This window comes from Amblyomma mixtum, chromosome 8 (assembly GCF_055824585.1).
Source record: "Amblyomma mixtum isolate Tamu chromosome 8, ASM5582458v1, whole genome shotgun sequence".
In the NCBI taxonomy this organism is placed as follows: domain Eukaryota; kingdom Metazoa; phylum Arthropoda; class Arachnida; order Ixodida; family Ixodidae; genus Amblyomma; species Amblyomma mixtum.
Genome location: NC_143019.1, coordinates 56,753,234 through 56,768,482, shown reverse-complemented (window position 1 = coordinate 56,768,482; position 15,249 = coordinate 56,753,234). Strand labels below are relative to the sequence as shown.

General features: G+C 47.8%; 1 protein-coding gene across 14 annotated transcripts in view; it reads left to right on the top strand.

Annotated features, from left to right (window-relative positions):
* LOC149332560 (MAP/microtubule affinity-regulating kinase 3-like) overlaps positions 1-13,016 on the top strand; it is a 634,516-nt gene extending 621,500 nt beyond the window's left edge. For 10 of the 14 annotated variants that reach the window (XM_089558192.1, XM_089558194.1, XM_089558191.1 and 7 more), the window contains 3 exons: positions 5,255-5,515; positions 7,421-7,474; positions 9,862-13,016. In XM_089558192.1, the coding sequence (XP_089414318.1) occupies positions 5,255-5,515; positions 7,421-7,474; positions 9,862-10,228 (682 nt within the window). In that variant the 3' untranslated portion in view covers positions 10,229-13,016. The remainder of the gene's footprint in view (positions 1-5,254; positions 5,516-7,420; positions 7,475-9,861) is intronic. The other 4 variants (XM_089558205.1, XM_089558196.1, XM_089558197.1 and 1 more) reach the window with 3 other exon arrangements.
* Positions 13,017-15,249: the final 2,233 nt, after the last annotated feature.

The following is a 15,249-nucleotide window of genomic DNA, read 5'->3' as shown; positions in this document are numbered from 1 at the left end:
TGTGCGATGTCAGCGCACGTTAAAAGAGCCCCAGGTGGTCGAAATTTCCGAAGCCCTTCTCTACGGCGTCCCTCATAGCCTGAGTTGCTTTGGGATGTTAAACCCCAATAAACCAAACCTTTTGGGTGTTTGGAATACAGATTGCTTGTCCAGGGAAATCAAGATTTGTATTTAATGTTTTCATTGTCATCATATTCTGCTTTTCATGTAACGAACAGCACGAAAGGCTGCTTTCAGCTCGCCTCCACAGCAGGAGGTGCTTGTTCGTGCACATGCAGTTTTGTGAGAATGTATTTTTTGTTTTCCACTATATTCTTCTTATTCCGGGATTTTCGGTGCCACTCAGTAGCTGTGCGAGGCCCTCAGCTGCACTGCTTCCCGTCACTGGCTCTGTATCTGTGCAGCATGGTGTTGGTTTGTGTAGTCCTGTTTGTGTGTTGTCCCCCCCTCCCGCGTATGTGTCGTGCTTGTGGTCTACCCTGAAACCCGCTCTGTGTCGCTGTCTTTTCCTGTTGTGGCAAAGCACATGGGGTTTGCACTTTTGTTTTGGGCGCACGCCAGTGTTGTGTGTTTCCAAACATGGTGTTGCATTACTTACGTCGCTGCTGCCATGAGCAGCAGGGTCTGCGGTCTGTTCTACCTTTAGTTGAGGCCATGACTTCATTGTCCATCCACTGTAGCATCATGTTTGGAAGCTACGGCTAGCCGTGTTATGTGTGCTTCCACTGGTGTGCTTTCTTTTGCTGCACAATTTGTTTGGCACTCTTAAAGGTGCAGTGAAGAGGAATCTGAACCCGTCTTTTTGGCGTGGGAGCTCAATCTACACGTTCCGAGCATTCTTAGAAACTTCGAATTATAGCCCTGTGTGGCCGATTTCCCTAATTAAATCGAATTAACGTCCGGCTCCCGCCTTTTTTTTTTTAATTCTCCCCTTACGGTGGGCGGAGTCTACCAACGCGTGGAGTGCCTTTCACCCAGTCCCATGGCGGCTTGCCGCTCTGCCATCGGCGGAGTAATACGTAGTAATCCGTGGAATCAAATAGTCTGCACGTAGCTTTATTTCTGCGGGCTTATTTTGCAGCTCTGTTATCTGCAAACAAAACTATTTATTCACGGAAACAAAAAAAATGGCCTGGCTTAGCTTATGGTTAAGCCTAGGATGCGAAGCATAGTAGCCTAAAAAATTAAACATTACCTGGCTATACCTGGTTAGCCATTCATAGACAAGACATTACCTGGCTATACCTGGTTAGCCATTTTATAGACAAGAACAACTCATGTGTTACTCTGCTTCTTCCTTTATTTTTCTCAAACCAATAAATACACTATGATGATCAGTAAAGTAATGGCTGTTCTTCCGGTAAGCACACTCCTTTACAAGGCGCTGTTCCCGCTGTTCAGGAGTTTCTTCAGCACGCATTTTCCGTTTGGTAGCATTTCGCCGCTCGAACCGAGTAGAAGTACTCGAATCTTCATCCTTCACCTCGGCATCGGTTGTCGAACGCTGCCGTCTAGCTGCATACTGTGCACGTCGCTTGGCAAGCCGTACTTCTCATTCTTCTCCCGTTCCCGTGGCTCTTTGCAACTTGCGCTTTGCGGTCTGGCGAGCCGCCCTCCGCCTGGCCGACATCTCGCTGCTCAACTGACTCAACGAGTGCGTCGCCTTTTGCGTGACGTCAGTATCTCCTAGCGGTAGGAGCGGGAGTTAGGCCGCCGGCGGAGGCTGCGCGTCCGCAAGCGAGCGCACGAGGCCCCAGCTTTCACAGCTGTTGTGACGTCATATCACGTGGTGCGCCGATGAAGGTCAAGTGGTAGCTACGCGGCCGTGCGCGGCACAGCAAGGAAGAGCTCGGTTGTGCGAGTAATATGCTTTGCATAAAAACAAAGTAAAGCGAAAGCAAAGCCTCCACGGAGCTGGCTGAAAGGCACTCCACACGTTTGTCGACTCCGCCCACCGTACGGGGAGAATTCAAAAAATAAAGGCGGGAGCCGGACGTTAATTCGATTTAATTAGTTAAATTGGCCACACGGGGCAATAAGTCGGAAGTTTCTAAGAATGCTCGGACCGTGCAGATCGAGTTCCTGCGGCAAAAAGACGAGTTAAGATTCCTCTTCAGTGCACCTCTAAGCAGTGTTGTCAGGCTGTGTGAAGTGGTCTAGCCAAGATGTGAAGGTTTTCGTAACTTGCTGCAACTTCACTCACTAAGAAACTAGAAATCCTTTCTCGTTTAGTAGCTTGAGGTGCAGAGGGTTGAGCGTGAAGTTGTGTTGTGCAGAATACTGGGGACAAGTCTGTATTAATCGCGCATGTTCGTGAAACTTTTGCTCAATGAAACTCTCGTATTGCATTCGGTGTCAAGTCCTATGCGCTTTCTTTGCGCGGGGGATTTGTTCGCCTAAATGCTTGCATGCGGGCCTGCATTGTGTGGATGTTGGCTGCATGCTTTTGAACTTGGTCGATCGAGTGCTTTGAACTCTTGTTTGTTGTAGTGCATAGAAGTGAGTTCATTGACAGCTTGTAAGAGCTTTAGGAGTGACGTCTTCAAAAGGAAAGATAAAGTACAAAACATTGATCCTGGAGCAGAAATGTAATCACGAGTAAAATGCGCGGTTGCACCATTGTGTTATGCATCCTGTTGACCAAAGCTCTATTGACTAGCAAACACACTTGGGGAAAAAGAAAGAGCTGCGGATAGGTCTCTGAATTTTTTCTTTGTAGTCAACGAGCATAGGGGGAGGGGAGGAGGCAGGGGACGAGTTTCGAAGAGCTTTTAGCAACTTCTAATCCTCTCTGTTTTGTTTTCATTTCACTGATATTTATGCAGATTTTTTCTTTAGATTGTGTGTTGGAGTTTCACAAAGTTTTGTAGCAAAAAGGGGCTCAATTTTTTTGCATGTTGTCAGGTGTTGATTACATGCCTTTTTATTTTTTTCTGTTCTTAGTGTACCTGATTCGTAGTACAGTTGCGGTAGGAAGGTGTCTCCATCCTTGTGTCGTGTGTTGAGAAGCGCCTGCACCTTACTGAGACGTCGTTCAAAGAAGACTGCCAAGAAAATGTTTTTAGTTCGAAGTTTTTTTTTCCTTCTATTTTTTTTTTTCTAGGAGAGAGAGAGAGAGATGTAACCATATGTGCCATTTCTGCAAAGTGCCAGTTGAAATAATTGCAGTCTGTAATTGCAGTGTAATTTTGGAAACAATACTGTTTGCCACTCTTTAACCAAGATGGTGCATAGCTTGCCCTCCCCTCCTTCCTCCGTCACTCATGTGCATCCTTATTATTATTATTATCATCATCATCATTATTATTATTATTATTGCAGTAATAGTGCAAGGGACTTAGACGTTTGTTTTGGGTGGATTGTGTTTGAGATCACGCAGTGGCCGAGGTGTCTCAGTGCTGTTCGATCCTTTTACAACAGAAATTTTGTCTCTACATGAGAGACAGTATGCAAGGTTCCATGTTTTCAGGATTCATAGATGTGCTCCTACTTTGACACTGCAACCCAGTGGCAGACTTTCACCAGAGAAGGGAAGGCTAAAGTATGTTGTGCTAGTAGGTGCTGAAGTAGCTGTTTAATTTTGTCAGCTTGGCACACTGTTTACCTGAGAACAGTTTGACTTCCACTTGATTTTGATGAGAGGCAGAATGCGAAAAACGCTCTTACGCTGTTCGACAGAGGCGCACGTTAAGGAACCCTGGGTGGTCAGAATTAATTCGCACCTCTCTGCTATGGTGTCCTTCATAGCCACCCATGATCAAATTTGCAGCATTAAACCCCACATACCATACCATTCTCTTGTTGGAAAAGAATTCCATCGTGACATGAACAAGAATTAACGGAGGGTACTAGTTCTGGAAATAGGTCCTTTTTCCTTGTGCTTTTTGCACAGGCCAAGAGCTTTTTGCATGACCGTGTAGCGAGGCCCATGCTTCAGTCAGCTACTCCTCCCCGTCGACTTTTTTGTGTTCTTTCGGCTGCGGCCTGAAAAATGCCTTTGAGCAGTGGTCCTTAGGACAGGGTTTCAGGAATTCGCCAGTTCGACCACTGGTCTGAATGATTTTTCGGTTGCAAACTAAATAGCTCACTGCTTTTTTCATTGTTGTTGAGTGGCATAATTTGTCGACGAAGCTCAGTGATGAAGCCATGCAATGCTGCTGCTTCTGAGTGAAGGAAAAGAATCGGCAGACGAATGAACAAGGTGTTCTGGTCAGGGTTTTCTCGTACTGGAAGGCATCATGTGCAATTGCCTGTCTTTCTGAAAACTTCTATATATACTCCATTTCATGCCTAGTGTGCAACATTACGGAAGCTACACGTGTAGCACGCCCGCAAAAGCATGTCACTCATACTTCCCGAAGCCTTTAACAAAAACATGGAGCAGTACAAAACAACATGCTTGGCATTTCAGGTTATGGACAAAGCAGTCAGGTGTTCTTTATTGAACCCTCTGATTATAATTTGCACTGATGGGGAACCACTTTATGAGCTCGGGTGAAGTCAAAGTGAATAGGCATGCCAGCCACGTGTCATTTCGCTGCATATCTATTCGCCGCATGTCACTCTACCTTCTCGAGGTCTCGGGGAGGGGTTGGGTGAAAGTGTGATCAGAGGTAAAGTGTGGGGACATTGCCTGTCGTGGTACTTGAGCTTTGCTCAACGAAAGATAGTTGCACTTAAGAAGTATGGCAGGTTATTTTTTTGCCATAAGCATAGCCATTGCAACATTGCATGCTATGTGTGAAACACCGCGTAAAAGGCATGTGAGATTTTTCAAGTAGTGCTCGAAGCCTTTTGATGCCTTTTTCTTTGGCATCTTGTGTTGCAACTTCCTTGGAGACTAGAAAGTTCTGTAGAGGCATGCAAACTGGCTTTTGTGCCTTGCAGTGCTGTTTTGGGCTTGTATATTGGCTGCAGGGAGATGCGCACAACACACTGTCAGGCTCTTGGACATACGTTTTTTTTTTCTTCTCATCATCAAAGCATGGCTGATAGAGGAAGTGGGGTGAGGGACTCACTAAACTGGCAGGCGCACATTGTTGTATATATGAACTATCGTCATCCGAGCACCCATGTTAAACTTGGACTGTCAGCAGTGTCGTTTCACTCTCTCTCTCTCTCCCTCTCTCTATCTCTCAGCTGTGAAATGTGGACTAGGAATTGTGTGATGGTGTCTGACTGGAAGTGCACTTCCCTGCACCTCCCCCCCCCCCCCCCCCCCTTTCTTTCTCTTTTTCTCCTCTGGACTGGGCAGTGCGGGTGGAGGCGGAGGAGGGGCCAAGAGCGGGGCCGGGGCGCAGGGCAGTCTGGCGGCGTCCCCACTGCCGTCGCACACGAACCGGCCCTTCCCTAGGGGGACTGTGAACCGCAGCACCTTTCACAGCGGCCAGACGCGCCGCACCTACAACGGGCCCGGCTCCGGGGGACCGGGCCTGCCCCAGCAGTCGCAGGACACGTCCAGCGTGTCGGGGCGCCAGTCCTTCTTCAGCAAGCTCTCCTCCAAGTTTAGCAAGAGGTGCGTGTGGCATCCGTTCTCCTCCTCTCTCTCTCTCGTGCGTTTAATCTTGAATGTAAGCGGCCGCAAGGCTCCTGTCTCGTGTGGGCTTTGTGTTAAAGAGCAACTGCAGCACTCTTTTTAGAATTTCGCGATATTCAAAGATTCAAATCTATATAGGCTGCAGGTAAAGCATGCAAAGTGTTTTTGCACAAGCATTCAAAATAGGGACGTAATCGACCATTGAAATTTGCGCTTCTCCTCAATGCACCGGAGGAGGGCAGGGAAATTCAGCGTGACATCACGGAAGGGATGATTTCAAATTACCGCTGTCGTCAGCCACACCCTGCCCTGACTTGTCACACACTGCCAAACGGCTCTCTGCAGGGTTTGCCTTCGGTGACGTTGGTTTTTTTTCCTTCAACGCAGGCGTTTGTGCGTTGGAAAAGTACCGATACCTTCGATGACATCGTCATGCACCCCCCACTTGGCATTGTGCGCTGCGGAGAAGCTTGAAGGGCGTCCGGATTTTAACCGGCGATTACTTCACTATTTCAAGTGCTAGCACAAAAAGACTTAGCATGCTTTACCTGCAAGTTTCACACATTCGACCCTCTTAAGCTCGATGATTTCTAAGACCTGTGCAGTTTCCCTTTAAAGACCACTGAGAGGTTTTTGGCTCCTCGCGTAGTTGCCGGTTATGCATTGGTAGAAGGATTGATGTGTGCAGAAAAGGTGACGACACCACTCTTGCTAAGCACTGCGTAACAAACTGCATAACACTGCCCATGCCAGTACAGGGCATGCTGTACATACCACCGACTTTAATGGCGAAATGTCTGTTTTGATGGTCTCTCTCTAGTACCCCCCCCAAATGCCAATCACATTTCGAGAATTCTGATCCTGTGAGTTTCATTTTGGTTGAAGTGTAAACAGCTTTCTTCTCCACTCTTTAATAGGACTCGGGGATTACGTTTTCCCCGTTTTTAAGCTGCAGTGTTGAGCAAGTTGTTACTGACAAGTTTTGTTAGCCCAGCGAAAGGTTATTTTTTACTTCTTAAGTCCTTATTAAAGCAATCACAAGGATTGAGCCGACCTGATGCTAATCTTTAGCTGACCATTGCACGCTGTCCCAAATTTTCTTTTTTTTTGTGTGGTTGATTTGTGAGAGATGTTTGGAGGTTGGTTTACGGGCATGGAGAATACAAGAGTAAACACGTCTGTACGGTTTAATCTCATTGAAGGGCCCAATTTAATCCGTCGAAGTTTGACTACACTTCTGACATGCTTATTACAAAGCACATACCCCATACGTCAGTGTCCAGTTCATAACAAAGCAAAAAGTGCACAGTTTTAACCCTGCTTGCCGAGGCTTTGCCTTATCTCCGGGATTCTGAAAGCACCTCGCAATGCCTGTCATGAAGATTCACTAATACGACTGGTCCTTAAGGTGTGCCTGTCTGTGGGTGTGTAATTTTTGAGAATATTGAGAGTATATTACTTCAGTTGCCCGTGTGCTGTTCTCACACCTTTTGCATCTCCCAGCCTGAACCGTGATTACCATATTCGTACATTGTCTCCATCCCTGTACATTGGCTGCAGGTTTTGCAGTTAATCAGTCTTTTACATCTGTTATTGTTTTGATTCACTCCCATCCTTCTTTTTTTTGGCTGAAGAATGCACATTTTCTCACGGCCAGTGTGTGTTTTTCTGGACTCACTCCCTGGCTTCCACAAGGCTCTGTCGTGCTCTCACACTCACTGCTGTATTTTTTCCTCCTGGCCAATTTCAGAGTGCCCTGATCTTCCCTCACTCACCCCTGCCACTTGTGTGAAAATTTTTTTTGTTATTCTTGCCTTTGTTTCTTTTTACATCCTGTACTGAATTTTTGATGCCTTCACTCTTTTGGTCCCGTCCCCCCTTCAGTGCTGCCAGCTACAATGCTACTCCACCACCTTTGCCACGAGAGCTTAGGACAAGGTATATACACCTCACGCCCATCATATCTGTTCTTTTCTTTCTTCTTTTTTTTTTTTGTAACCCTGTGGTTTTGGTTGCATTTCTAGTCGTGCGTTGCCGTGGGAAGTCCTTCTCTTCCTTGTCCTGTTTGTTAACCGCCTTTAACAAAGCATCCCCTCTTTGTTTGTTTTGTCTTTTGGTTCGTCGTTTCTAAGGGGCTGTCTTCTCATTTTTTTCTCCTTCTTGGGTTGGTTGAGGCTTTTTTTTTTTTTTTGCACTGGTGGCAGATTGCATCTCTGGTGGCAGCAATGGAATTCAGCAGCAGCATTAACAGTTTGAAGTGTGGAATGCGTGCACTGCTGGATGTCGGGACGATGCATCTATGCCCCCTACCCCCACATCCCCATTGATCGTCTAATGTTGCCACACTACCTTGTCTGACTTGCTACGCTTCCTACTGCCTGCACCTGTTTTTGCCATGTTTCTCTGGGCTTGCGCGCAAGCCCCATTTCTATTTGCCAGTGGGCGAGCTTGCTGCTTGTGCATGGCGAGGGTCTTGAGCATGGCGGGGCAGCATGGCGTGGAGATGTTCACTTCAGCATGCGCTTGCCTTTTTGCACTCCACAGCGCTTCTGGAGCATATGCTCCGGGAACATGACTCCATCAGAGTCTGGCTCCCAAGCTGCACTGGTAATCGGGCCAATATTGGGCCAGTATTGCAAAGGCCGGCCAGACAAAGGGCCATTGTGAATCCATCCATTTGCGATATCGGGCCGATTACCTGTGCTGCTTGGGCTGTAATTCGTTAACCGACATTTTGGAGCACTTCTACGAGCACCTGCATCAGCGTTGTCGACAGTAAGAATCGGGCCAGCCGCTTCTCTATATGCTGTGCGCGAGCCCGGCAAAAGTTGCCCGTCTCTCAGAGCGGTGAGCAGTTCTTGCACGCGAGAAGTCAGGAGCAAAAGCCCGCAAACATTAGAAAGCCGCAGAAAAAGTGCCTAAGGGAGTGCCTTTTGCTCGCAAGGAAGGCTATCTAGGATGCAAGCCAATGCTGTGTCAAATGCTTTTCCAAGGATTCCCTCCAGCCGGTGGCGCCAGCTGATTGTCGCGGTGTCATGGTTAATTCCATTTAACAGAGGCACTTGCCAGTTACCAGGGCATGCTGGGGGGATTAACCACGACCTTTGGAGGACCAGTCGACGCCTTGGCAAGAGGGCGTCCTTTGAAGGACATGCGCCGCTGCAGTCTTGATAGGGCTGTAACAGTGTACCTGCACAACAAGCGTGAGGGAAGATGAGATAGACAGGACATCCTTGTGCAGATGCACTTTTAGCCTTATGTCGTACCAACCCGCCTGTCAATCTGAGTCGTCGTATTCTTGAGTTGTATCATACTACTAGTGGTGTATACATACCGGTGTGGACTGCATTAATGCAGTTGCAGGCTGTAATGAAAGCTTTCTCTCTCGTTTTGGGACTTCCCATCATGTGCACACTTCAGCTCCTGATTGATTGCACATAACTCATTAACCTCTACTAGTACTCCGTTCAAGAGTTATCCTAGCAAAGTTCAGAACAGAAGCACAGTATAGCTAGAGTCTAACTGACGCTTGGCAATATTAATGCATCCTGACCATTTTATTCTTTATTTACTTTAGTCCTAGTTGCTGAAAACACAGCAGAAAAGGAATTCAAGAATACATCTTTCCAAACTTGCAGGCTGTGCGTTCGCATGCGAGATGTGCTTTAACATTGTGTATTTGATATGAACCTCACTAGGGATATGTCACTCTGCATTGCACATACTTTTACACAGAGTGTAGTTTGGCAAGACTTAGTCGGAGCGCACATTGTGTTGTGGTTGAACTTCTTTTAGTGCAACCTTAATTGCTTGGGAACCCATAGCTATTTAAGAAGCAAGCATTTAAGTGTACGACTTTCTAACATCTTGAGCCTGCAGAGTACCATGGAACTGTCATTGGTTAATCTCACTGACTCATTTATATTTGGACTTGTTTCGCACACTTCGGGAAAGCAAAACCTTAAAGTTGATTGTTGAGTAGTAGTGCTGTCTACAAAAGCATAGCCTTAGTGCATTCTTAGCAACAAGCAAGCATAGGAGTATGCATTTCTTGAGAGCAGTGTAGATAAGATTTGCTAGATATATTGATTTGTTGAAGGGCTGCCTAGCTTTAAATTAGGTTTACCTGTTGCCCTGCGAAATGCGCTTATCTGGGGTGTGGGAGTCATGGCGTCATTTAGCTGTCATTGCAGTGAGATGATAGGACGCTGGGCAGGCAGAGGTCACAGCTGAGGTTTTTTTTTTTTTTTCGCTGTCTCATGTTGTTTTCTGCTCGATCCTGTCATGTGGAAGCCTTCAAGGTGCAGTGAGGTCCGGCTTCTCAGCATTGCTGAGCGCCGGCCCCCCGTTGTCTCCCCTCTGTGCAGGACCATGAACGAGGAGCAAGTGAAGCCCCGGTCGCTGCGTTTCACATGGAGCATGAAGACGACGTCGTCGCGGGACCCCGCCGAGATAATGCAGGAGATCCGCAAGGTCCTCGACAAGAACAACTGCGACTACGAGCAGCGTGAGAAGTTCCTGCTGCTGTGCGTGCACGGCGACCCCAACACGGACTCGCTGGTCCAGTGGGAGATTGAGGTGTGCAAGCTGCCACGGCTGTCGCTCAACGGGGTGCGATTCAAGCGTATCTCGGGCACCTCCATCGGCTTCAAGAACATCGCCTCCAAGGTGGCCAACGAGCTCAAACTCTGACTCTGTCCCTCCCCGTGGTAGTGTGTACTGCTGCCGATGATTTGGCTTCTTGGGCAAAGGCTCTGCTCGCTTACCGCGGTGGCACTCGGATTGCCCCCTGTCCCCACCCCAGCCGCTCGGCGGAACTGCGGCAAGACATCCGCTGCGACGACGGCGTCAGCGTCTTCTAGGTGTACTTTGTGCGGGGCTTGGCCTGGCTCTGTTCCTGCTTGACTCTTTTTTTTTTTTCTATTTTTGATTTGCACCTGCAAGGAAGGGAATATGCATATAGCTTCTATTTTCTCTCCCTGATGTTTCGGGTGGGGAGGCGAGGCCGGGTTAGTGTGTGCCGCAATTGTCGGGTGTTTACGGCAGGTGCGCCGTGGCCTGTGGCAACCCAGATGTCCCTTCCGGAGCTTTGACGCAAGCTCTCGTGCTGCCTTGGCCAGGCATGAATCGAAGCGGTGCAGTGTTCGTCCCTTTTCTGGGGTGCCGTGGGGAAGACGCATCCCCTTTTTTTTTTTTTCCGTGCCTCCCCCAATTGTGAAGGAGGCGAGCAAGGGCTCACCTGCACTCGTACCCTCCCTTGTCAAGTGTCGCGGTGGCGAAAAGTACTGAACTGTATCCTACTCCCCGCCCCCCATCCCTGTCTCCCTTCGTTAACAGACTCAAGGCTGGATGTGTGTATAAGTGTGTGCATGTCTCATGACTGATGTGTGTGCGTGGATGTGCAGTTTTTTTTCTTCTTGCATAGGCTCTTTTATTTTTTTTTAATTCCTCTGGGATGCATGTGTACATAAGAAAGCAGCAGTGCATGTGTGCATGACTGGGTGTTGTTTGTGATTGCGTAGCAGCAGTTTCTGGCTGTCCTCTCTGCGCTGAAGTCCTGCCGCTGGAAGCCTCACCGTTCATTCGTTGCGCGCGCACTCGGGACACTGGCCGTACAGAGACCACCGGGCCACACGGTCACAGGAGCTCAGCAGTGGTCTGCCTAGGTTCTCTGCAAACACACACGCATACACACACACGTGCACCACATTGTTGTGGGGCTGGACACTCTTGACGGTGCTGTGGGAAGCCCCATTATGTGGCCATTTTCACATCCTCTTCGGCTTTTCTTCAGCCTCCATTTTTGTTTCACTCGGCCGTGACACCACCACCGAACTGGACAGCAATTTCCAACTGCGCTAGGCTCATCAAAGACGAGGTCTCTGTTACGGGAGCACGATTCCACAAAGGACAACACGCCACTTCCCCCCCCCCCCCCCCCCCTCCAGTGTCTGGCTGTCGGAGCAGCCTCAGAGGAAGCCTGAAAATTGCAACATTTTGAAAGCGTGGGTGAGAGCGGTTCCTTGGTCTGCTTCTGTTGTCGATGGTAGGGAGGGTGCACTACACAGGGGTGGGAAGAATTGGGTGGGGAGGGGAAACAGTAAACCACGGCCAGGCACGCGTCACGCCTGATAGACGTTACTTATGTCACTACAAGAATTGTCCCGCCAACGCGTCGCGACCGAGAGCATTCGGGTGCGCTTCATCGCCTCACTTTTTTTTTTTTTTTTTCCAAGTCGACACCAAGGAGGAACCGTGCATGCCGCACACTGTTTGCTCTGTTGCTTTTGGCTCCTGGCGAAGCACGCATTCGGCTCCACGTTTTTTTTTGTGTGTTTTTGTTGCCCATCTCGAACAGTGCGCGAGCACTGTAGCTTTTTTCATGTAGCCTTCCTTTCTCTTCATCAGGGCCTGTGTGCTGCCAGGGTCGACGTTGAGCGTAGCACTTCTCTCGAGAAGGGCAAGACGGTGGGAACAAGTCATCACCACAAATGTTTTATTAGGAAAGAGACTTGGCTGCCGCAAAGCAGTTTGCCCCGTTCGAGGGTGCTGCGTGGCTAGCAGTATTGAGTTGTTCGTTCAGTTCCCTCCCAGCCGAATGGTTCAGAAAAATTTGTCGAGGAGTAGTGGTGCAGTAAGGGGCGGGTGCAAGCTTTTTTTGCTCGGAGGAGCCTGTACTTCATTACAGTAAGCACCAAGGGAAGCTGCCCGTAGCTTCCATCTCGGTTGGCTGACGCCCTTTTTTTTTTTCCGGCCAGAGGGAGCTGTGACTGTGTTAGGTGGTTACTTAGCTCAAGGAGTCCCGTTCAGTTCATTTTACGTTTCCGCTTTGTTCTGTCTTCCCCCAACCTGTGTTTTTTTTCTTCTTATTTTGGTCCTAACGTATGAGTTGAACTGCGCCACTTAAATGTGTTGGTTGCTGTTAGCCGCCTTGTACATATAAGCTGCATTCTTTCCTGGACAACTCCTCCTCGTGTAAATAGTGGGCAAGCAGTTTTTTTTTTTTCTTCCGAAGGGAGGGGGAAAACTGCATTTCACGCAAAAGTGCAGTACCAGTGTTGGCAGTGAGAAGAGTTGACATATTTCACTTTTTTTTTTGTCCCACCACCCCCCCTTCTTTGTTTTAATGAGACAGCGCACCTTATTTTCCTCTTAGGCTGCTGCACAGACTGGACTTGTTGTTTGTTTGCCCGGTTTCTTGCGAGAAACGGTTCTGAGGCTCAGGCGGCAGAGAGAAAAAAGTGATGTTGGGGTGTAAATAGATGTGTTGCCGCCCTGTCTGTGTTTCTTTGGTGCGGCTGCTGTGGCAAAGAGTGACCAGTGCAAGCAGCTTTCTATCTTTTTTTTTTATGTTCAAGGAAATTGGTTAACTAGTTCAGTGTAAATATCTGGAGCTTTCATAATTACACGAGTAAGTGCTAGGGAAGTTTCTAGTGTATAATTTATCTAAAAACAAATAAAGGGTCCTTCCAGTACCTGTCTTATGTGTCAAATTTTCAGTTATTTCACACGATCTGGATGACAAGTGTGAGCCTTTGCATATAATGCTGTGAAGAGTGAAGTTCCAGACACGGAGGGAGGTATTATTGCATTATGAAGTGACTGTAGGTTCATCCTTGCACTGCAAGCTTGAAACCAATGCCTGGAAGATGTGTAAGTATTGGGGGTGACTTTCGGGGTTGGGAGGGATGAAAGAAACCTTATATTTTCATTGTATTCGAACTGCATAACTGCTATTTATTTTGATTTGGTGAAAATAGTGCACCTCTTACTCTGGGGTAAGTGTACCAGAGCTGTAAGCAAAGAGTGTTTTGTGAGTTCAGCCCATTAAGGCTGTTGTCTGTATAAAAACTCGTGCGCCTGATGACTGAACATCGCATTGCAGTCGTCGTAAAGTCGTACGATGTGTTCTTGGGCGTTTCCTTAGACGGACCTGTCGAAACACGAGCCAAAGGAGCGTCGCTTTTCAGTGCAAGCTCTGTTTGGCAACGTAAGGGGATCAATTAATGAATCTCGAAAGGTGCTCAAGAATATATCTCCGAATCCGTTTTTAACCCCCTTCCTCATAAACTGGCCCCACGGGCTCTTTCAACAAAATCATTCATTGCAGTAAGCCTTCGCGCCATTGGGGCCTGTGTATTGATTTGAGAGAGGCGTTATTGAAGGTCAGAACAGGAGCGTTCGAAGTACTTTCACTAAGCAGGCTGCCTGTAGTCTGGAAAGCTTGCAGCTTTCAAAAGCAGTTGGGACGGGGGGAAGGGGAGGGGGTGATAAGACGCCGAGGCCAATATGCAAGTTTGATACCCGAGGAGAGAGTACGGACTGCGGTTAAGTGTTATCTGCTGTCCTCAGCTGTGCGCTACATGCCCAAAATTGTTCCCTGTGACAAGGCTGAGGCCCTAGCCTCCCCAGCGTTTCGAGATAACAAATGTAATAGGGGTGTGCGAATATTCGAAGTTTTCGAATATAATTCGAGTATGATATCTTTAGTATTCGATTCGAAACTCAAGTATTCGTGTAGATCCGAATATTCGTATCTAGACGAATATCCTATTGCGAGCACCGGCGTTCATTTCGGTGCGCAGATCCTATCGACAGAGACATAACATCGCGGCGCCCAGAGCAATGCGTAACGTTGGGCCATGCAGTAGCTAACTGCGCTGGTGAGCTTTTTTGTGGCTCTACCTGCGAAGCTGGTATAGTCAGAGCTGTGCACGAAAGTGCCAAGTGGGCGGGCATTTTCTGTGGCTGGAGAAGTCGTTTCAGCTAGAAGGGAACTACTACTGCCTGACCATGCCGAGCAGCCGGTTTTCCTTCACGACCACCTTTTATGTTCATCCCAGCAACGCGCTTTTGTGCTTATGGCAAGCTAGCCTTAATCAATGCTGTGTACTAGCCATCTTCTCCGATATTTAAACTCTTCTAAGAATAATGTTCAAGACTTTGATACTTTTTGTGCAGCCAGACACACCTTTTGTGTTCATTTCATCACTGATAGTTGAACTGTTATGTTCTTTGGTGCCCAAATAACGTTTTCTAGTGGTTCAATGCATCTGTCCTTGATTATTCGATAATCGATTCGATATTCGGAATCAAGTATTCGTATTCGATTCGTATTCGAAAAATTTGGTATTCGCACACCCCTAAAATGTAATGCCAATAAATCTTCGGTAGACGTTGGTAAAATACTAATAGAAGATACTTGAAAGCAGGGCAGTGACGTAAACGTACAAGGTCGGGATCTAAGATTTGGGTAACGTAAAATTCAACAGAACTCAGTTGTTTAGAATAAAGGAATTTTTTAGACTATTTGTAAATTTGCTTCAAAAACTTCAAAAATTAGTCCGCTCAATGGCGCTTGCCACCACTACATTTCAAAAGGACGCTCCTACCATCCGTTCCCCCATCCTCTCCGCGTTGAGCCGCAGAAAATGATTTTCGGAACAAAATTTCGCAGCTGGTTTGATTTAACAGTTGTGATCGGCAGTTGAAGACTTGGAGGTTTTCGATCATGGAGGTAAAAAAACTAGGAGGGAGTGCGCTCAGCCTCTGCAAGCCATCCTCCTCTGACGCCGCTGCCGAGGGCCCTTTTGCGCACTGACTCATGGGAAATAGGCCCTCCTCCACAGTTACCAGACTGCCAGCCAGCGGTGCTTTTTAGTGAACGTCCGTGCTCCGAAGTAGCGCAGCGCAGCGCTTTGGCGGAATGCGTA